Below are 24,654 nucleotides of genomic sequence, written 5' to 3'. Positions count from 1 at the left end.
AGACATACAAACATCATTTTAAAAATTTCTTCCTTTTTCTCTTTTTGTTTTTGAGGAGGCTTCCTATGTCATCTCTCCTTCTCCTGGGAAGTTAATGACTTTCATGTTCATTAGTATATTTTCCATGAAATGCAAACATTTTCAACAAATACACGCTAGACAAGTACTGAAAGCTAATTAGCACAAGATGCACTACAGTGAAAATCTCTCCAAAAAAAAAAAAAAAAAAAAAAAATATATACCAAGTATCCACACTCCATGGCCAAAACTGAATGACTAAAGGATATAGAAACATAGTAAACAGTTGTAAATTCCAGATACAGTGTGGGAAGAGGGTGGGTGAAGGAGTAGAGTCTGAGGAAGGACATTAAGGAGAAAAATAGAGAGGTAAGGCATTTATGGGATAAAGAAATGGGTTATTATCTGTTATCATTGTCAACTGGGCTGGGGAGAAATGTATATATGTTGGAATATTCACTTCGCAAGCTAAGTTACATGTGATTGAACGTATAAAAGAAATCGAGAAAAAGAAAAAAAAAACTCATCTACAAAGCCAAAAAAAAAAGGTATTTTGATAAAGTTTTAAGATCATACATTCATTATCAGTTATCTTTTTAATCAAACAATTACCTTTTGAGCATTTTAACTCCTTGGTGATCATTTTAGTTATTGAAATTAAGAATTTATTTAAAGAATTATTTGAATGTTATTATTATTTTCTAATTTCACCAGGAGAGAGAGAGTAAGGAAAAGTGAAAAAGGGAGCCACCAGGTCTGGGACATGAACCATGGCTGGCCATGTGGGAATCCAGTGCCTTTACCCACCATGCTGCCTGCCAGCCCAAAATTAAGAATTTTTGAAAGATAATACTCTCTTCCCCTAAAATTAGTAAGCACATTTGTATTTTTTTTCCATTTACCTATACAGTTCTTTAACAGTGGATCGATAGGTTGTGGATGATCTGAAATAGTAAACTTCACAGCTGTAACCACCGAGCTTCGGGCATATGATGAGCCTAATTAAAAACAAACTGTGAGTCTACTGGTATATAATCCACAAAAATACACAACATCATTTTCAAACCACTTCAAATAATACCACTGTCTTTAGCGCCTTAAAATTCTCTTTGGCATAGAAAGGTATTTCTTATTGTGCTCAAGACACTAAAGAAACAGTTTACTCACTTTATGAAATATAATCCCATTTCAAAAGAAACTATTTCTTCTGGAAAGGAGGGAATGTGGGGAAGCAGTAGTGGAGGATCTACCCCTCACAAAGGGGAGCTGGATAAATCATAGATTATAAAACCTTCAAACTTTTTATTAATAAAGTTAGTTAATTTCTAAGGATGAATGGCTATTGCTTGCTTACCTTTTACTTTTTCTAAGACCACTGACAAAGATAAATCTGAAAAGCCTTCTAGGCTCTTTAATCTGAACTACGTACTTTCATTTACTTCAGTATTATAATTAGTACTGGCAAGCTCTACAGATTATATTAATACAAGAGACATCTGTCTTTCCTACATTTTAAGACTATTTAAAATACCATTACAAGTCATCATAATGAAGAACAAATTTAACCATTATTTAATTACATTCTATTCTTTTCAACAATAAAATGTCATTTGAATACCACATAAGGCAATACTTTCTCAGTATATATATATTTAGCTGTTACATGTTATACAGACATGGTAGACTTGCTCACTAGGCATCTTTAAAGGCAAAACAGTCAATAATAAATTTTTTTAAACAAGAAAATTTAGTTACTCACCTGATATCAAGTACCCCTTAAGCCGGGGAAGGAGAGTTTCAGGATCAATTAGTGTGAGTTTTCCTAGACATTCAGCAACAACATTTCTGGTTCCTTCCTCTGCACACTCACAATGCTTAAGTAATAAGGCCCAGATGTTTTCAACATACGGTTTAAGGCCCACCACTGATGCAGAACTAATAATTTCCTTCAAGGAATGAAGTAGAAGATACTGCCTTTTGGGTTGACTGGTTATTTCTTGTAAGACAAATGGCAGATATTCAGGAAGGTTGCCAACACTAATGCTGCCTAGTGCATAGGATGCAGCTGATTTAACTTCTTCACTGGGAGATGAGAAAGCTTCTAATATTACAGATTTTAGTTCCAACTGCCCACTTAAGTCAATATGATGCCCAACTTCTCCAAGAGAAAGTAGAGCTAGGAGACGAATGGAATCTGTAGACCTTGAGTTCTTGACATCTTGAATAAACTGACCTACTACAGCTGGTCCCTCTTTAGGGCATGCCCGAGTAAGGGCAGCTACACATTTGGCAATGGAATAATAAGACTGCTTATGAGTAAGAGCTGTGCTCTGGGAGTAAACTGGGCCAGTCAGCATGCGCAACAAATCCATGTATCCTAGATTATTTGTTCCAGTGACAACCAGGGCTTGGAAAAAGTCTAACATGGCACTAAGAGCTCCCCCTTGCAATAATGGTGATCTCACAAGTCCAATAAGTTCATTGAGAATGGATCCACTTATTTTTGAAAGGGATGAGGGATATACTTTTGCCAGGGTAGTAAGAAAACTGATAGCCATCTGTGAAACATGCATATCACTTTCACTGATAAGAGGCGGTAGCTCATCTAAAACGGCATCAATCATGGCAACTGTCAAGCTGTCACTATAATTTTTAATTAGAATATCGAGGGCAGAAAGGGTACCTAGTTTCAAAGCTCTCTGGTTTTTCCTGAGAAATGAGGCAAGGATAGGAACCCCTTCTCCAAGGACTGGCCTCAAATCTATCTTCAAAGGTGATCCAGCAATCAGTGTCAATGCCTTCACTGTAGTTAGCCGGGTAATTTCATTCTTCAGTCTCTCCAAGAAAATCTGAAGTGTATTAGGCAAATCGGAACCTAAATTGTCCCCAAGGTTGCAAATAATCTGTCCCATACAGGAAATAGCCCTTTCCTTGACTTCTTGATCAATGTCAGCTGCTTGTAACCTCTTAATGGTACAGGTAAATAAATCTTTGATGTAAGGAGTTGCGTCAAATGAAGAAGGCTGATCTAAAGGACGGATTACTTTGACAAGCTGCTGAGTAACGAGAAGTGCTTCAGATGTAATCTTGTAAAATGGGTCTCCAACACAAGCCACCACTGGAGGGACCAAAGCCTGAACGTGAGGATGGAAGACTTGAGGAGAGTGGTTACAGAGGATTACATACAGACACGACAAAGCATCTATCTTCAAATTTGATGAGCTTGATTTATCATTCAGTGAGAAAATGATTCCTAAAAAAAGCCAACAAAAATCTAATCATTTCTGTGCAGTTTTTACAAAGATTAAAAATTAACCCCTAAAATACTGCCAAAGCTCCCATTTCATCATGTTATCTCTAAGTAGTAAAAATGCCACTTCTCTAATAATTTTAAAAGCCAAAGATTTAGGATAAGATATCAAACATTTTCGTGCAAATCTCTAATAACTTCCATGATCAAGATGGTTACATTAAAAAGTCAGTTCTACTGCAAATGAATGTCACAAAAAGTCCTAAAAAAGATTTACTACTTCTTCCATACCTGGTACGAGAACAGGAACGTGTTGTGTTAGGGCTCCAGGTAATACATTTACCAGTTCAGTTAACATGTTAAAGCAACACTGTCGGGTCTTCACACTTTTTTCTTTCATCTGTTTGTGCAGAGCTTTAACAATGTTGGGAACCTGTAATTATCATATACTCATTAGCTGGTTCAGCCATTGGTATTTCCTCTATATACTTAACATGAATTATGGGGAAGAGGGAAAAACAGAATTTTATCATTTTCTGTTGCATTCTTAACTTAGCTATCTACTACCACTGCCACCACTAAAGACTGTTAGACCAGCAGATGGCGTAATGGTAACATCACTGGACTCCCATGTAGTAAACCAGTTTGAGACCTGGACCCTGTGGCTTAAAACTCACGCTGGGTGCATATGTGTGCAAGCCCAAAATCCTGAGAGGACAGAGGAAGAGAAGGGACTGTGGCATGACCATCACCATTGCGAGGGGGGGAGGTGATTTCTCACTTTCTGTCTCTTTCTTTCCAGGAAACACATGTCTCCTATGGTAAAAATCTCTCTAAAATAAATAAATAAATAAATAAATAAACAGACATATATATGAACAGTTTTTTGCACATATTATATATGATCTCTTATAACCACATGAAGGGCCTTTAAAATGTTCATGGAAAACATGCAGGAATTTGAAACATTTTTGCACGAAAATAAATTCATATTAACTTCTTAGAACATATGTAAACAGGATCTAGTTTAAGGCACTAAAAAGGATAAGGCATCAGTTTGGAGAGTCCCTATCAGAGCAACATGAATTCTGCTAAGATTCTGCTAAAAGTGAGACAAAGACCAATTTATGGTAAACTTGAGCGGAACAATGGTAAAATCACTGATGCTTTATGAAAAATTGATGGGGACAGCACCCCCCAAATCAATAATTTAAGTATGGATAGCTCACTTTAAGAAAGGACTAGACAGTGTTGAAGGTGCCCACAGCCAACAGATCACTCACACAAATTTGCAAGGAAGAAATGAATCTTATTTATACACTAACTAAAAGGTCTGACAATTACCAGCATAAATAATAGTCAAGATAGCAGGTAGATCAATCAGTTCAGCTTACAAAGTACAATCAAAGTAATGGCAACCCAGAAGCAGATGTGGTCCAGTCAAAGCCAAAGCAGACTTGTCAAGAGCAAAGGTTATGGCAAGTTTTTTGGGATGCTCAAGGCATTCTGCTTGCTGACTTTCTAAGGGACCAAAGAATATTATTATGAGGTTTTCTGAGAAAGCCAGCCAAAGCTTAAGCAGAAAAATGTCCAGGAAAGGTTCAGTGGAAAGTCCTTCACCACAAAAATGTGTTTGCTCATTTCTCTCATTAAACAAGTGCAATTCTGTGAGTTTCAATGGGAAATCACTAGGCATCCTCCACCTTACAGTCCTCTTTCGGCTCCTTCTGACTTCTTTTTGTTTCCTAATCTTAAAAAAAATCTTGAAAGGACACTGAGTTTTCTATAGTTAATAATGTATAAACTAGATGGACCAAATGGCTGGTATCGTTACTTGATGGGTCTTACGTTGAGGAAGTTTTATTTTTAATTCTATTTTTCTGTGAACTTTTTGAAATCCCTTTATATTAAATGACTAAAGAGTTATCACTGAGCTTTCTTCTTTTTTTTAATTTGTTAAAGAGTATAGGTGCTCAATGGAGAGAGACACAAGGAGAGTGAGAAAGCACCCTCATGGGGAAGAGTCATGCTGCCATCCCTTCTCGATATCACCTGCCAGGATTTTGGGCATGTACACACACATGTCCTGCGTGATTTCCAAACTGAGAGGTATAGGACATGAACAGTGCAGTCAGCCCTGTGGGATTCAGCTACCTCAACCACCAGACCACCGGCTGGCCAGCTCTCATATATCTTCCTGCAGAGCAACAAAATAGTCTTTCTTGAATGAATTTTTGATTATGAAATATACATGATTAAAAAGAAATTAACAAAATAATCATTTTCATTCAAAAATTTAGAAATTTAATTTACAAACAGTAGTTTGAATAAAAATAGCAGATAAGTATCAAAAGAAACAACATAAATTATGGAAAAGCACCTAACAAACAGATCCTTATTTTGCCTTTAACTTGCTATTACAATGAAAGCCACCTTGATTCCAATGTAGCTACAAGCAGCAAGGGTACATAGGGTTCAAAGACATCTACTCTAGACTTCATAATATTTTATGTTAGTCAGTAAAACTTAAATAGTACCTCTACTGACAACTGTTACGGATGTCAGGCTATAGACAGAGATTCTAAAATCCATCAAGAGAAAAACAAATAAAGATTAAAAACCAGGCCGGCAGGTGGTGTGGTGGTTAAGGACACTGGACTCCCACATGGCCAAGCACGGTTTGAGTCCCAGACCTGGTGGCTTGCTTTCTCACTTTCTCACTCTCGCCCTGTCCCTCTCAGGTCATATTAACATAAATAAGTAAATAAATAAAGTAATTCTTTTTTTAAAAAAAGATTAAAAACCAACAAAAATTCTTCCACCAGAATAGAACTATATGGACATATAATCAATAATCTGAGAACTGAAAACAAAAAAGAAATTATGTAATGCCTCATAGTTTTCTCAGATTCTACAAAGCAATACCTGACATCTATGTAATTATTTAATTGCTTATATTATCTATGTACTTTATACCATTTCTGTCTATAATTAATCTTCAATGTTCATCTTTGTAAGTCGATAACAATATTTATTCATTTGTATTACCTGAAAACAAGATAGATATGGCATATGAATTACCTCCTCTGGTTTAATCCTTTTCAGTATCTATTCTGTAATCTAAAAATGCCCACAGGGCTGCTGTAGGGGTCCTATATGAGATAGGGAAATGCCTGGCATGTACTATGCTATCCAAAAACAAGTGCAATTCTGTGAGTTTCAATGGGAAATCACTAGGCATCCTCCACCTTACAGTCCTCTTTCGGCTCCTTCTGACTTCTTTTTGTTTCCTAATCTTAAAAAAAATCTTGAAAGGACACTGAGTTTTCTATAGTTAATAATGTATAAACTAGATGGACCAAATGGCTGGTATCGTTACTTGATGGGTCTTACGTTGAGGAAGTTTTATTTTTAATTCTATTTTTCTGTGAACTTTTTGAAATCCCTTTATATTAAATGACTAAAGAGTTATCACTGAGCTTTCTTCTTTTTTTTAATTTGTTAAAGAGTATAGGTGCTCAATGGAGAGAGACACAAGGAGAGTGAGAAAGCACCCTCATGGGGAAGAGTCATGCTGCCATCCCTTCTCGATATCACCTGCCAGGATTTTGGGCATGTACACACACATGTCCTGCGTGATTTCCAAACTGAGAGGTATAGGACATGAACAGTGCAGTCAGCCCTGTGGGATTCAGCTACCTCAACCACCAGACCACCGGCTGGCCAGCTCTCATATATCTTCCTGCAGAGCAACAAAATAGTCTTTCTTGAATGAATTTTTGATTATGAAATATACATGATTAAAAAGAAATTAACAAAATAATCATTTTCATTCAAAAATTTAGAAATTTAATTTACAAACAGTAGTTTGAATAAAAATAGCAGATAAGTATCAAAAGAAACAACATAAATTATGGAAAAGCACCTAACAAACAGATCCTTATTTTGCCTTTAACTTGCTATTACAATGAAAGCCACCTTGATTCCAATGTAGCTACAAGCAGCAAGGGTACATAGGGTTCAAAGACATCTACTCTAGACTTCATAATATTTTATGTTAGTCAGTAAAACTTAAATAGTACCTCTACTGACAACTGTTACGGATGTCAGGCTATAGACAGAGATTCTAAAATCCATCAAGAGAAAAACAAATAAAGATTAAAAACCAGGCCGGCAGGTGGTGTGGTGGTTAAGGACACTGGACTCCCACATGGCCAAGCACGGTTTGAGTCCCAGACCTGGTGGCTTGCTTTCTCACTTTCTCACTCTCGCCCTGTCCCTCTCAGGTCATATTAACATAAATAAGTAAATAAATAAAGTAATTCTTTTTTTAAAAAAAGATTAAAAACCAACAAAAATTCTTCCACCAGAATAGAACTATATGGACATATAATCAATAATCTGAGAACTGAAAACAAAAAAGAAATTATGTAATGCCTCATAGTTTTCTCAGATTCTACAAAGCAATACCTGACATCTATGTAATTATTTAATTGCTTATATTATCTATGTACTTTATACCATTTCTGTCTATAATTAATCTTCAATGTTCATCTTTGTAAGTCGATAACAATATTTATTCATTTGTATTACCTGAAAACAAGATAGATATGGCATATGAATTACCTCCTCTGGTTTAATCCTTTTCAGTATCTATTCTGTAATCTAAAAATGCCCACAGGGCTGCTGTAGGGGTCCTATATGAGATAGGGAAATGCCTGGCATGTACTATGCTATCCAAATCTAATGTTTAGACTCTTAGGAAAAATCTCCTTGAGTGAAAAATGTCTATTTTATTAACAGCTAGTACATACTAAACACTTACTTTGTATTAGGCATGACACTAAACGCTCTACAGATCATCCCATCTCTTGCTACTCACATAGCTATTTCTACAGTAAATTCTTACTACAACTGAGAAAAGTGAGATTTAATAAAAAAATGAAATAACTTGTCTAAGATCACTCAGCTAAATGAGAAGTACAGTCAGCTAAGTGAACACAAGTAGTTTGGCTCCACAGCTCTAAAATATCTTCAATACCATTTAAAAAATTTAAAAAATTACTGAATCCTTAATTATTTTACTAGTTTATCATATAAAATCAAGAATACTTCAATTAGAATGTTTTTAAGTTAATATTAATTCATTAACTATTACACTATACTGTTTCTGCCTTTCCAAACATACTCTAGAATTCACATTTTCACATAAAGACAAGTTTTAAAGCATCACATTTACCATCATTCACTCTGTAAAGCATAGTTGGAACTAACCTGACTCTGAAGCATTGTTAAAGGTGTTTCTCCCTGTTCCATTGCATCAGGGTCACATAACCAACTTTGTACAGGACGAGTTTGCTTCAAAAGAGAAAGGTATGCATGAAAAACATCTGCCTTTACATTCTCTTCACGCTCTTTAAACCTGGATATCAGTGCAGGAGAGACGGTCTTGCAGAACTCTGGGAGCATTTCATGCCTTGTGCTAACTACAACATCCAAGCACTTAGCAGCTGCACGTCTCACTTTCCAACTCATGTCATCGTCATCACTGTATTCATCATCACTCCCTAAAGAGAAGTTTTCATGTGAGCATGCTATTAATGACAACAGTTTACCATTAATACAGAAAGGGAACTGACGTTCTTAACCAAAACAGTTAACATATCCAGCAATAGGTGGTTTTTAAAAAAGGTAAAACTTAAAACAGATGCTGAGCTTATTATCTGTATAAATGTTCACATCAATGAACTTACAATAAAAAAGGTGATTGCATATTTAATTTTTAAAAGATTTCTCATTTATTAAGTGTAGTGAATTGCTACCTACTTATAACCCTTTAAAATAATTAACAGATTAAACTTCTTTAAAATATAAGTATTTGTGAAAAATCATATATTTCCCTATTTTTGAAACAAATTCAATGGACTCGCTTAACTCTCTAGAAAAATCACACAATTAGGGAGTGTAAAAGGCAAATCATGAAATGGATTTGTGGCTATAAGTTACATAATCAAGAGTAATTACTAATCCTAGGACATGCTACAGAACTAATTTTCTGGAGAGAAAAAAGAATCCTGACATCATATTTGTGACTATAAGGCGATAAACTTGTCGCTGACGAGTTGTTAGGAATAAACATGCATGTAGTCTCTATCTTTCACAATTCTACCTTCATGTACTCTTAAAAAACTATACTTAATAATAACAAGAAAATGCTAGCCATTTAATAACAACCATCTTCTCTAAACTCATGTTAAATCTTACAATTCTAAGAAAAAGCATTAAAGGATTATATCTCACTTATTTACACTCAATAAAATGTGTGTGAAATAGCTAGTAATTTATTTTCTTCAAACACCATCAGGCTGAATCAGTTGGGTAACATGAGATCAGGAAGGTGGCAAGTATTAACAGCTCTCGTGACAGTCTAAAATTATCTAACAATAATTAACAATAAATAAATGATTATAGTTTTTTTCTGGCATATAAAGGTTTTTCCCATGTCAACACACTACAGGAATTACATACCAGAAATGTAAGCCTTATCAACAATAAGATTGTAAAAAATTATTCTTTAACCACTGAAATTATGTTGATGAGTCAAGATAACACCATGATAGAAAGACATTAATTCAGTATAATTCATGAATTTATAAAGTAACTGAAGGTCTTTGTTATTTAGCACACTGAAAGCCTGGAACACATATTACACTACTGCTTTCTTTATATTATAATATAAATATAAACTAAGGTTTTTCTTCATTAACGCACCACATTTACTGAGGACCTACTGTGTATCAAGCACTGTCACAGGCACCAGAATAAAGCACTTCATTAAAGAGGTTAAAATTTCTTGCCTTCATAAAGCTTACAGTGTAGTATGTATAAGATAATTACAGTATGACAAAAAGTGATCAAGTGTGATAAAGAAAATAAAAAGCACTGAAAAAAGAGATGAGGATACATGAGTTAGGGAAAAGCTTTAAGGTGGGAGACTACATGAAGGATATTAAAGAAAAGAAATCAATAGAAACCCCAAGGTTTCTGACCTGAGAAACTAAGATCATATGAGATGAAAGAGGTGAAAGAAGGACCAGGTTAGGTGGAGAACACGGAGGTGTGTGGAGAAGGTATTTCAGATGTTCAGGCAGCCATAGCATTTAAACAGCTGCATTCAAACCTGGATTCACAGGAGAGGGCTGGAGCAAAGATAAGATCTGAGTTGTCAGCATACCGATATTAAAAGTCAGTAAACTGGATGAGATCAACAAGAAGATTAAGAGGACAGCCGGTAAGTCTAAGGAGCATTCCCTGAAATAACTCTAATTTAGTGGTCAGGGAGATGAAGAAGGATCAGCCTGAAAGACTGAGGAGGTAGCATCACAATGACAGGAGTAAAACCAAGTGTAGTATCCTGAAAGCTAGATAAAGAATAGTTGCTGCTAGAGACTGAGTAATAAGCAGAGTCAAACGTCTGCATTCATTTGCAATCTTGACATTGCTGGAGGAATAGGTTCAAGAGAGAAGGTGAAGGGACCAGCAGTTGGCGTAATGGCTATGATGCTGGACTCCCACGTAGTCAACCGCAGTTCGCATCCCGGACCCAGTGGCTTAAAACTCATGCTGGGCTTTTTGTGCGTGCGTGCCCAAGATCCCGAGAGGAGAATGGAGGAGAAGGGATTGCGGTGTGACCATCCCCCTTGGGGGATGATTTCTCACTTTCTGTTTCTCTGTCTGTCTCTGGTGAAAAAAGGAAGTGAGTGGCAAACTTTTGAGGAGTTCTACTGCAGAAAGAAACTGGGCATTAACTACCAAAAACACACAGGGTTAAGCGGTTTTTGGTAGTAATTTTTTAAAGAAAGGTAAAATAATAGCAAAGTTACTACATCAACTCAAAGAATCAAACTAAAGGACCTCAAGATTATCAGAACTCCATCAATTTACACACCTAGCAATTTATCCGTGTAAATATCTCCATTATAATTCTTCCAATACAAACAGAAACAATAAAACATGAGTAACCTTTACATGTTCCTTTCCAGAATAAATACCACAAATTATTGTGTGATAACATCAATCTTAGAAACCTCAGAAGTATTTCAATTATTCATAAAAGTTAAGTGAGACCTCAAACAATATTTAAGATTTTTCAGGGCCCACCAGATGGTATAGTAGCTCCATCACTGGACTCCCACACGGCCAATGGCAGTTTGAGTCCCAGACTTGGTGGACTGAAACTCACACCAGGCATGTGTGTGTGCATGCCCAAGATCTTGGGAGGAGAAAGGAGAATGGGTTGCAGCGTGACCATCACCCCTGGGGGGGGAGGGGGTGATTTCTCACTTTCCCTCTCTCTCTGTGTCTGTTTCTCTCTCGCCAGTGAGCACATGCACCTGAAGGCAAAACCTCTTTAAAAAAAAAAGAATTTTCATAACTATGATGAGCAAGCTAATATATTCAATAACCAGAATGTTATACAAATACGTAAGTCTAAGTGGCATTCCCTGAAATAACTCTAATTTAGTGGTCAGGGAGATGAAGAAGACTATACACACATCTGTATAGTCTATTTTTTAAAAAGTAATTTATCTACTCCCAAGAACACTTTGTAGAAATCTGAATAGTATGAAGGGACAAAAATCCCCTCTTATGCATGGTTCTACTTTCTACAGTTTCAACTACTCAGTCAACCCCAGTCTGAAAATAGGCTGAGTAAAGTACATTAAGATTCTTGAGAAAGAAACGTAAATTTTTTTTTATTATTTATTCCATGAGAGAGAGACTGAAACAGAGACAGAGACAGAGACACTGCCAACAGGGCAGTCACACTGCAACCCACCTGAGCATAAGCCAGCCAGGATATGACATATGTGCACACACAACTTACCCAGTGTACATAGGGAGATGCCAGAAGCAAACCCCGGGCCTTCCCATGTGGGTCCAGCATTACAGAACATCGCATTATTTTTGTCCCACCACCGCCAGTCTTGTGTAACTTTTATTACAATATATTACTAAACCTGTTCTATTTTATTATTAATTATTGCTCTTAATCTCTTTTTAAATTAATTTGTATTGCCAGAGGGCGCATATACTTGCCAGAGACAGAGAGTGAGAGAGGGGGAAAGTAACCCTCAATAGGGTGTGGCCTGACACAATAATTTTCCATTCATTTTTCCTTTCTGTTAGGATTTTGGGGACACACACATGCACGTGTTCATGGTGTCTTTTTCAAACCACCAAGGCTGGACTCCAACTGCGGTGGGCCACATGGGGTCTGGCTCCTATGCACAGTACTAAACTACTGTGCTACAGGGCCAGCCCCTGTGTTAATCTCTTATTGTGGCTGATTTATAAACTATACTGCAGGTGGGTGTACAGGACAAAGTATAGCATATACAAACTTCAGTTCTATTTGCAGTTTCAGTCTTCACTGAGGGTCCTGGGAGTACATTTCCCATGAATGAGAGGAAGACTGTAATTCTAGCCAAGAGAAAACAACCAGTATTATTACTTTTTTTCTACATACGTAAAGTAAAATTGGAATACACTGACCAGCATACTTAAAGTAAAACTGGAATACAGTGACCAATTTTTGTTATCTACTTTTTTACTCATCTTATTTACAGCATTAAAGAAATACTTCTTTCTAGATAATGATTTTGAATGTGTTGGATAGTTCAATGCTTGTCTGCCTCCTACTTTATCTAATCAATTTGCTACTGTCAAATATTAAAGCCAATCTAATTTTTATTATCATGAATAAATAAATAAAACAAATGGTACAATTTGTGAAAAATTATCTATAATATGAGTCACAAAAACTTAACAGTTTCCTTCTATTAATTTAAAATACCTTGATCATCATCATCAGCACCATCAGCATCCATAGCATTTTCATCTTCATCTTCATCATCATAATTATAATTTGGATCATAGGTAAGATATTTAAGACAAATATTTATAATAGTAGACACGTGAGGATATACTTCCTTAGGACATCTGAAGACACAAACAAAACCTGCCCTGAATAACTGTACTTCTCTCCTTGATTCAGTATCTACTACCAACAATAACATAAGCAAGTAGTTCTGAGCCTATTTAATACCAATGACTCTTGATCTTTTCTCTTCACGGATTTCAAGTTTTAAAACTTTGCCTTTCATGTTATACTTACTCAGTCAATTTTAAGATAAACCTGTCCCCCCCATATTTTAACTTTGTTGGGACTGTGGGGTAAAAATAAAAAGAGATTTGTATACACACTGTCTTCTCAATGTGTTCTTAGAAGACCAAGCCCAGATAAACAAACTCTTCAGCAACTAGAATTATTTATGAAAATGGCCGCAGACATTCATCAATGCTTGGTCTTCTAGCTATAATGTATGTTCAGAGGACAGACATAAAAATGCCTATAGAGCCAAGGAAGAAAAGAATAATTTGTGTTTCTCAATTAACAAAAATGAATCCCACAATTTTTTATTTTAAAAATTTGATAAGATTACCAATACTAGATTGCCTTCTAGTACATATATACACAACTTTTATTACACTTTTTAAGAAATATTAGAACTAAAGTTTCCAAAGAAGAATCAGTGCTCTACTAAAACGGGTATCATAAACCTAAAGAACTGATGAAAAAATATGAAATTCATGCCATACTTCTGACCAAGTAATTAATTTACCCTGTTGCTCTCTTGGGATAGACTACATTATATTTTTTTGTTATCTCTTCCCTTTTCAAAACGGTAACATGAACCCAAAACAATTATAGATAACATTTCCATGTTCTTCAAATAAATAAGGAAACATTTTCAAAATAAATCTGTTAACTGTAACTATATTTTATGACAGTAAGATGACTTAAGCTTCAAATGTTATATTGGTTATCAGTTACTGTTTAATGAGAAACTAATTTAAACATGTCTAAAATCCAATAAACCATTTCTCTTCACACACCTAATCTAGATCTTAATAATTATTTTATTAAGGAAAACTTGTTTAAAAGAAAAAAAAGAGAATCTTAAAAACTTACCTTCTCACAAATGATTCGAAGGCTTGAATGCAGTACTCTCTTAACTCATCATCATCTACATTACAAAATTTTACCACCAAAGGAATTATCTTCTCAAGGTATTCACCTAAGAAAAGCATACTGGTTCTTTAAAGCATGCATTTCTTTTTTTAATTAAAGAAAAAATTTAAAACACTGAAAGGTTTCTTACCTATTCTATGACCAGCTTGCCTACTAATAGCAGCAATACACTGGATGTAGGTTCTTGTTGTTGACATGGAATCATTTTTGGACAACTCTGACAACAGATGTTCAATAAGATCTACAAAAACTATATTTCCGCAGCTCATAACCAGATGGCCAAGAGCGATGATGGTTCTTTTCCTCACTGCAAGTCTAGGGCTGGTCAACTGGGGGAGTAGACAGGTCAGAATTGAAGGGTGGAAATTAACAAGAAGTCCTCCTTGCCTTAAAATAAAATAAGAAAAGAAAGAAAACAATAAATGAATTCAAGATTTCTCAGCACTATTAAACTGTCTGGCCTCTGACTTCAATGTAAATATTTGGAGTTGAGCAGTAAATTTACTCGAGACTAATCCAAATTAAGGATAAAAGAAAAATGAAATTCTCACTATTGATACCAAAGCAACTAAAAACTAGAGCTAAGTGAATGCAGTTTGAAATTTATACTCCCACACTAACTTCCAGAATCTAGATTTATATCCTTAGTTACAGGATAGCGAACCAACTAGCTTGGGAAAACAAGAGAGAAAAGAAAAAAGAAAAGAAACCAAACCCCAATATATTGTCACTTTTTTCCTTCTACGATCTCTAAATGATTTTTTTTTTCCAATCGATCATAGCTTTCAGTGGGATTTTACAACACTCAAAGCCTTGGCATCTCTTGATTCCTCCTTGTTGCTTATTGTCTGAAACTGAAATTGATGGATCCTTTAAATATTTTTTCCAAGAAATTGTTTAGGTCTGTCTTCCAAAGTTTGACTTCCAAAGGAAAGTAGAAAAGCAACAAATGTATAAAAGTCAGACTCCTACTACCTCCAAAACATATATACATATATATACACACACACACACACACACATATATATATATAGTTGATGAAGATTACCAGTACTTTTTTAACTGAAAAACTTGTAATTCCCAATGATGCATCTCTTTATCTAAGTAGATCACAGAATACAAAAATACAAGAGCAAAATAAAACAAACTGTGCTGAAAAATTTTAAATTGCATTTGATTAATTACAATCACCCTTCATATCCATATTCTGCATCTACGTATTTAAAGTATAGCCAGGCCAGGCCAACTTCTATAAATGGGGGCCAAGGAGGCTTCCCAAAATAAAGATGTTGAAGAAACGTATCCATTTTTCCTTTTCTCTTATATCTGATGCTAAGATTACTTGTAAGTAATCTAGAGATGAATTAAAGTATACACGAGGATGTGTACAGGTTATGTGCAAATATTGCACAATTTTAAACTTGACCATCTGCTGATTTTGGCATCCACAGGAGATCCTAGAAGCAATCTCTCAGAGATTCTGAGAGTCTATTGTACTTGTCATAACTAAAAGTCACGTTTGCTATGTAATATTATATAAGTATGAATATTTTTCCCCTTTACCTTCCAAACACTCATTTATATATAAAATGGCCACAATTTACACATGAATAATTTTCAATAGAAAACGATTAGAAGATGGCTTTAATAAGTGAATATATTTGTATTATGAGTAATGCATATTTACCTGCTCAACATATCAGCCATAATATCCAAAGCTTCTAACTGAACAGAAACATCTTCTTGCTTTGCTATTGCACTGGTGAGACGTCCAGTAATCTTTTTACATACATTAGCAGCTAATGCAGAACCTGCATTAGTAAGAAATCAACAATAATTTCAAGGCCAGCATGCTGAATTTCACCTTATATTCATAGTAGTTACCAAATATTCAACAGCTCTAAACCTAATCCTGAGAATCAAGGGACCTTTGCCAGAAAAAAACATGTATTTCAAACAGGTTGCTTTTGAATAAAATAATTTATCAGGCATAAAATAAGAATTAGAGAAAATAACTAAAGAAAGGGCATAGGAAATAAGGAAAACAAGGTCGTTTAAGCAGATTCTTACTATTTGACATGAATGCCGGCTGTGGTCAGAAAGAGCAGTAATGCTCACACCGCTAAACTGAAAAGCAGCAATGCGTTTTCTCTTTTCTAATAATCTAGTCTTTTAAAAGTCAATAAATTTAAAAAGTGCACCGTGAGCTCTGATGCATAATGATTTCTTTAAAACAAAACAATAAGTAGCTATCATGTGTAAAGTCTTTCCAACTCAAAAGATTCTGTAACTTCATTTTAAACCAGAAATGTTGTTTTAAGACTCATAAATCTGAGTTATTATGATATAAAGTAGGTCATATTATTACTGATGTGTGTGGAAGAAAAGGAACAAGTGTAAAAAGTAAGGCTATAAAAACTTAAAAGATTCTTAGCATCAAAAATGAGCTAAATGCTAAACATGTTTCAATGAAAGAAAAAAAAAATCAATAGTACAATTTAAACAATGTATCTATGTAAAATATTTTATTGAAATAATACCTATTTGGTAAGGGTAAAGCTTGAGTTTGGATTAAAAGATAATGAATTTGAATGTTCTCCCAATCAGGTACTCAAAACTTTGAGTGAGCTAACCTAGTGTCTGCTTTCAGTTCCACCACCCATAAAACAAGGAGCAACATTAAGACCTTCCATATGGTTGATGTTTAAACCAACATCACACAGACATAACAAATATGCATTTAGCATACCTAGCATAGTGATTAAAAAGTATCCATTAAGTAAATGAGTGAAAAACAAACTCAGATCCTATTATTACCTATTATCTTAATCTTCCCATGAAATAGGGAGATAATTTCACCCTATCTGGGAACGAGATAAAAATTTCTAGACTGTTCATTTTATCAAGAACTAAGTATTCAAAACCAACTCTCTCTCTCTTTTTTTGAGAGAGATTTTTGTTATAGGGCATGTGCGCTCGCAAGAGAGACAGAGAAACAGAAAAGGAGAAATCACCCCTGGAGGGGAAAGCCATACCACAATCCTTTTTCCTCCATTTTCCTCTTGGAATTTTGAGACCACACGTGCCTGGTGTATGAGTTCCAAGTCCATCTCAATCTCTCTCTTTTTTTAAAGAATTATTTAATTTATTATTATTTTTAAATTTGCTATAGGGCACATGTGCTCACCAAAGAGAAACAGAGGGGGAAAGAGAGAGAGAGAGAGGAAAAGTGAGAAAGCAAGCCACCAAGTCTATGACTGAACTGCAGTCAGCCATGTGGGAATCCAGTGCCTTTTTTCTTTTCTTTCTTTTTCTTTTCTTTTCTTTTTTTGTTTTTTTTTTTTGCTAGCTCCCCAGAGAGAAACAGGGACACAGAAAGTGAGAAACCACTCCCCAGAGGGGATTGTGGGCCATAATCCCTTCTCCACTGTTCTCCTCTCAGAATTCTGGGTACGCACACACATGCCTCCAGAGTGAGTTTCAAGCTGGGACTGAAATCGCATGAGAGTCCAGCGACATAACCATTATGCCATCTGTTGACTCTGGGAGTCTGGGGCCTTAATCACACCACTTGCCAGTCCCCCAAGACCAACTCTTAAGACTTATATTTCTGTCAGAAGTCAAAAGCTAATTGACTGACAAATGTATCAACCATAGCTCCAATTTTTAAATTACCAAGTAGTGGGACTAGCAGATGACATGGTTATGTTGCTGGACTTCCACAGAGTCCACCATGGTTCATGTCTAGGACCCGGCAGCTTAAAACTCACACTGGGCGCATGTGTGTGTGTGCCCAAAGTTCCGAAAGGAGAATGAAGGGGAAGGAACTGTGGTGTGGCCATTCCCCCAGGGGGTGACTTTTATCCTTCTTCCTTGTCTGGCAAGCACATACACACTATAGTAAAAATCTCTTTAAAAAGAAAAAAGAAAGAAAGGAAGGAAGGAACGAAGGAAGGAAGGAAGGAAGGAAGGAAGGAAGGAAGGAAGGAAGGAAGGAAGGAAGGAAGAAAGAAAAATTAGCAGTAGCTGTAAGAGGCTCAGCTTTAATTAAAGCTACTAGCAAACTATTTCATGGATGTATATGTGTTACATTTTTCTCCCATACAGTAAATTCTGATGCAAAAGCACAATCAATACTAAAAAATAGAAAACTAATTAGAGTTTTGAGCTTTATCTTCCCCTACATTGCATAGTTTGGTTTACCTCTACCCTGCAGACATAAATCCTGCCCTAACAGAAAAATCCTTCAGAACTGATGTTCACAAGAGGTCCTTAATTTTCATAAAATAACATTCTCTTAAGACTGAATTATTTCTAAGAAAAATAACCCTTCAGACTTTAATTTCTGCTAATTGTTCAAAGGGATAGCTACACAAAGATCTTTTAGGGCAGACATCTCTCTCCCTCCCATGCCAGAAGAAAAAAATGGAAGAGGATAAATATCACCAGGTAAAAAGAAAACAGGAAGGAAAAAGTGTTCTTGCTTACCACTGGATGCTGGAGGAAGCTCTCCAATTACTGTCTTAAGGCCAATACTTGAAATATCTCGAAGTTGTTCTTTATCAGAAAGCATATTAGTACACAGGGTATCTACAATTGTCTCTACTTGATATTCTTTCACTTTACTTACTAAAGGCCCAAGGCTGTAATATAAAGAAAAAGTTGGTTTTTAAAATCTAGATAAAACACAAAACCAAAAAAAGTAGAAATATTAACTCTTCTACCTAGCAATTGTCAGCTTAAAAAGTATACACCATGACTGTATCCTAAATAGTATACAAATAAGTAAGAAATTCCTGATAAGCCTTTTGCAGTTGGTTTCTAACTTTTTCCCATTGACTTCTATCACAATAGTTTGAACTGAAGATGTTTTCTACCCTCACCACCCAATCTTCAAAAATGTAAGAAACCTTTTGAATGATGAAAGGCTAAATTAGGAGTCTGCTCCTATCTAGAAATAAACCTTCCTACAATGGAAGTTCCATATAATATATCACTTTGCCAACTTTGACCCTTTCTATCAAGCACCAACCATCACCTAATGAACCAAAAGAACTTCTAATATCCTTGAGTCTCCCTAATTTATGTAACAGAGTTCCTTTTCATTTCTTGTCTAAATATTCCAAACATGAAGTAATGTCATCGGTTGTAATAAAATGAAAACAAGTTAACATTCTATGTTCCCAAAATACCTTGTATATACTTTTCTTATTATTTTATACTACTAAAGATTGGTATTATGCCTACTGGTTGAATCACTCCTCAAGAATGGAGAAAAGTTTGTTCCTTCTTTCCTCTTCCCCTAAATCTGAACAAACAGTAGGTAAATTTGATACAACAATATTCACTGAAAAAGTCACTTACTTAAGACTAAGGAATTGGTATGTTCCCTATCACTGAAAATTTACCATTTGGTTGGTAAGGTAAGGAACTCACAAAATTGAAATAAAGGCATTCACTTTTTTGCAGAAGTTTTAAAAAAGAACTTTTACATTTAATGTTAGCATTTACAGAACAAGAAACTGAAGGGTGACAGATTTTTAGACACTGGTCTTTGATGGGATACAGTTAGAGGGAAAAAAAGCATTTTGACTTGGAAGGCAAGTTCTTGTAAAGACAAGAGACTACAATGAGTGGAATGCATATTCAAAGAAATGAGATTTTAAGAAAATTGCTTAACACAAAAGACAGATGGAAAACAGAGTAAGAAAGATAGGCCCCTAGGATATTACCGAGAACCTTTAAAGTCAGGTCAATGCAATTAAATGTGATGTAGTAGAATTGGAAGCCAATGCAGTTTTTCAAGCCTACGTAACATAATGGAAATAGTTTAATTTGATAATGCTCAGATCAATGTTTCACACATAGATGTTCAATAAATAACAGCCAAATGCTGCACTAGAAGTAATACGTAGTGCAACTTCTGTGAAATCAAGAGAAAAAGAGGAAAAAAAATCAACTGTAAGATTGGAGAAATCCAAGAATAGCCTAACCTATAACAATGGCAGAGATCATAGAAACAGTAGATAAACGGAGACCTAATGCGAAACGATAAAAGTTGGTTAAAAAAAAAAAGTAAATAAAAGGGATTTCATAAATGAATTTAAAGAGTCCTAGTTTCCACCAATTGCAAAATAGCTTTGTTGAACTCATCCTCCAGGAGGTAACAAGTGTAAAATCTCCAAAACTATCTTTCAGAACACAACTATTTGAAGGGGTGGGTAGGTGGCATAGTGGTTAAGGTGGCTGCACTCCCACAGGACTGACAGGGATTCAAGTCCCGGACCTGACAACTTGCTTTCTCACTTTCACTCTCTCTCACTCTGTCCCTCTCTGGTCAAATTATAAATAAATAAATAAATAAATAAAGTTAAATAAAATAATTATTTTTTTTAAAAGACTACATTTAAAGAGCTATATATGTATTTTTTCCTTTCAAATCTATAAATAAGGGGCCAGTAGGTGGCATAGTGACTAAGGTGCTGAACTCCCACGTGGTAGACTGTGGTTCAAGTCCTGGATTTGATGGCCTGAAACATGCTGAGTATGTGTGTGTGCATGCCCCAAATCCCAAGAGCAGAATGGAGAAGGGACTACAGCATAGCCATCTCCCCTAGAGGTGATTTCTCACTTTCTATCTCTCTGTCTCTGTCTCTCCAATGAGCGCACATATCTCTTTATCTGTAAAAAAGGGTAACAAAAAGAAAATCCCCACTGTAAATAATGTAGTCACTGACGACACCCATACATATTGACCAATATATAAAAAATGCATCAGTACAAATGACAAGAGAAAGGTAAATGGAACCATATTATGGCAAGGAATAGGTAATTTATATCAAGTGGTACAGCATTAACTTTGAAGAGACTGTGATAAATTTAAGGGACAGTTTATAATTCCTAGTTTAGACTGACTAAACAAAAAATGTAAGAAGATATACCTAAAAAGTCAATAGAGGAACCAAAATGAAATATAAAACAGTGATAACCAAATTTTTGTTCTAGGACCCCCCCCCCCCCAATGCTTTAAAAATCACTGAAGATCCCAAGGAACTTTAGCTTAAGTAACATTTTTAAGAAAAATAACTATACTGGGACCAGCAGTTGGAATAATGGCTACGTCGCTGGACTATGTAGTTGACTGCAGTTAGAGTCCTGTACCCAGTGGCTTAAACTCACGCCAGGCGCATGTGCGTGCATACCTAAGATCCCAAGAGGAGAACGGAGGAAAAGGGATTTGCAGTGTGGCTATCCCCCCCAGGGGGTGATTTCTTGCTTTCTGTCTCTGTCTCTCTCTCTTTCTGGTGAGCGCACATGTCCTATAGCAAAAACCTATCAAAAAAATAATAAAAAGAAGGAAAGAAAAAGAAAAGTAACTATATAAAGGGATTTCAAAAGGTTCATGAAAAAATGGAATTAAAAATGGGCCAGTCCCGTAGGGCAGTGATTAAATGCTATGCAGGAAAAGCGGGACCCCACATGGCCAACTGTGGTTCAAGTCAGTCCTGGTGGCTTGCAGGGGCATGTCCAGCATGAAAACATGCCCAAACTCCTAATGGGATGGAGAAATGGAAGAAAAGGGATTGTGGCATGACCATGTTCCACAAAGGATGGTTTCTCTCAATTCATGGTGAGCATATACACTCTCTAACAATTAAAAATAAAAAGCAAAACTAGAATTAAAAATGGAAATTTATTTTAATGCAAAAAAATTTTTTAGAATACAGTTTCCATTAATGTTTTAAAGACCCCCCATTATCCTCAAAAATTAAAAATGAATAGCATTGTTTTAAATTTTTGCAAATGTCTTTAATTATCTGTGATTAAAAGAAAATAATTGGTTTTCACATTTACTGGGTTGTGGGAAAAGTCATGTGTCATGACTTTTGGATTCAATCTGCTTTGATATCATATGTAGCCTCATACTATGCCACTCACATGAAAATGAGGGTTGGAAGAGAAAGTAATACCTTAGTATTATTTATTTGATAGTTTTGGATCCTTCAAGTTTATAGAATGCTTCAGGGGCCTGGGATCAAATTTTGAAAACTAATGTTATAAAGTACTTGATTAACTCAACAGAAGGCAGGGGCAAAAATTCAGTTAACAATAAAAAGCATATAAAAGCAAATAAAAATGCAGTAATATAGTATACCTAAATTCAACCATATCGATATTTATAATAAATGTCAATAAACTAAACATTTGTAGTAAAGGGTAGAAATTATAAAAAAAAAAATCAATGAAAAATTAAGACCTACTGTCTACAAAACAACAAAAAGACAGATAAATTGAGAAAAATTAGAGAAAGATACACTAGTACACACACACACACTGATCTTTAAAAAACTGGAATGGCTATATTAACACCAGAGATAATATATTTTACCATAAGGTACTACCAGAGATAAAAACATTTCATACTCATAGGAGGGTCATAAACGTGTATGTACCTGGTCACCAACAAAGACTCACTCAGACCAAAATGTGTATCAAGTTCCCTGAGCCCTCTTCTCAACTAGTCTTAAACCTTGGCCTCTGTCCTTGCTGGGCATGCATATTATAGTTGTACAAGAATACTGTTACTCTATTTTTTTTTTTTTTTTAAGAATCCTGTGACTCTTGATGTCTCCTCTAATGTAACTGTCATTCCCTGACTACTTCATTCTGCTTGCTAGCTATAAATCTACACTTGTCTTTATTGTATTTCAAGTTGAGCCCAATCTCTCTCCCCTATTGTGAGAGTCTTGAATAGAAGTCTTCCCTACTATTTCAACAAATGTTAGAGCTAGTCTCTTTTAACATCATACAGCTTAAAACGTATAAAGAAAAACTAGCATTAATACACAGAAAAGATAAATCAACAATTGAAGTTGGAATTTTTTTTTTTTTTTGGAGAGGTTTTTGCTATAGGGTGCATGCGCTCGCCAGACAGAGAGAGACAGAGAGACAGAAAGTGAGAAATCACCCCCTGGGGGGGATGGTCATGCCGCAATCCCTTCTCCTCCATTCTGCTCTCGGGATCTTGGGCACGCACGCACACGCACCTGGCTTGAGTTTTAAGCCACCGGGTCTAGGACACCAACCGCGGTCGACTATGTGGGAGTCCAGCAACACAGCCATTACGCTAACTGCTGGTTCCCAAAGCTGGAAATTTTAATACTCATCTCAATAGTAAATAGATCAACCAAACAAAGAAATCAAAAAGGATATTAAATCTGAACGTTATCAGCAACCTTGGCCTAACTGACATTTACAAAACATCCAACAACTGGAGCATATACCAGTGTTTTTCAACCAGCAGCAGTTTTAAGTCTCTTTTTAATCTTTTCTTGGCAATGCTTGGAGACATTTCTGGTTGTCACAATTGGAGAAGGTGGGAATGTAATTGGCAGATAGTGAGAAAGGCCAAGGATGCAGCTAAATAGTCTACAGTACACAAAATGCAGGGTATAGCTCCCACAAAAAAGAATTATGTGGTCAAAACAGTAAGTAATGCTAAAATTAAAGAACTCTTGCTACACATTAATAAAATATGCTGTACTGGTATAAAAATATACAAGCAGATCAATGGAACAGAATAGAATCTAGAAATAGACCTATGAATCAATTGTTTTCACAAAGATGCCAAGGGTAATTTGGTAAGAAAAGTCTTTTCAATATACTTCAATATCCATATGGTAAAAAAAGAACTCAATTCGTACTTTACACCCTTCCCAAATTAATTCAAGATAGATAAAAGAACTAAAAAATAGAAACTGATACAGTAGAATTTATTAGAAGATCTTTCTAAGTTATGGTAAACAAGATTTCTTAGGATCCAACTATAAAACAAAATGTTAATTTATAAATTAAATCAAACTAAATTCAGAACCAAAACTAAAACAAGTTCATCAAATTGGGAAGATATTTATGAAACATGTATATGTCAAAGAACCTATATCCAGAAAATATGAAGAACTCCTACCATTTGATAAGAGACAAACTCAATTTAAAACATGGAAAAGTACACACACACACACACACACACACACACACACATAACACAACACAACACACACAAATGGCCAATAAACACACAAAAACATTTTACATTATTAGTTATCAGGGGAATGTAATTTTTTTTTTTTTGAGAGGTTTTCGCTATAGGGCGCGTGCACTCGCCAGACAGACAGAGAGAGATATAGAGACAGAAAGTGAGAAATCACCCCCCGGGGGGGATGGTCATGCCGCAATCCCTTCTCCTCCATTCTCCTCTCGGGATCTTGGGCACGCACGCACACGCGCCGGG

At 35.5% G+C, this 24,654-nt stretch overlaps 1 protein-coding gene across 1 annotated transcript in view; it reads right to left on the bottom strand.

Annotated features, from left to right (window-relative positions):
* CAND1 (cullin associated and neddylation dissociated 1) overlaps positions 1-24,654 on the bottom strand; it is a gene marked incomplete in the record, with an annotated part of 56,324 nt that overhangs the window by 10,010 nt on the left and 21,660 nt on the right. The window contains 9 exon segments of the mRNA XM_006147279.3: positions 921-1,016; positions 1,778-3,271; positions 3,560-3,701; positions 8,543-8,835; positions 13,125-13,270; positions 14,304-14,409; positions 14,494-14,750; positions 16,051-16,174; positions 18,852-19,006. Coding sequence (XP_006147341.1) covers positions 921-1,016; positions 1,778-3,271; positions 3,560-3,701; positions 8,543-8,835; positions 13,125-13,270; positions 14,304-14,409; positions 14,494-14,750; positions 16,051-16,174; positions 18,852-19,006 — 2,813 coding nt within the window.

Source organism: Tupaia chinensis, unplaced genomic scaffold, assembly GCF_000334495.1.
Source record: "Tupaia chinensis unplaced genomic scaffold, TupChi_1.0 Scaffold000208_1, whole genome shotgun sequence".
Classification (NCBI taxonomy): Eukaryota; Metazoa; Chordata; class Mammalia; order Scandentia; family Tupaiidae; genus Tupaia; species Tupaia belangeri.
This window is presented reverse-complemented; position numbering and strand designations above follow the sequence as displayed.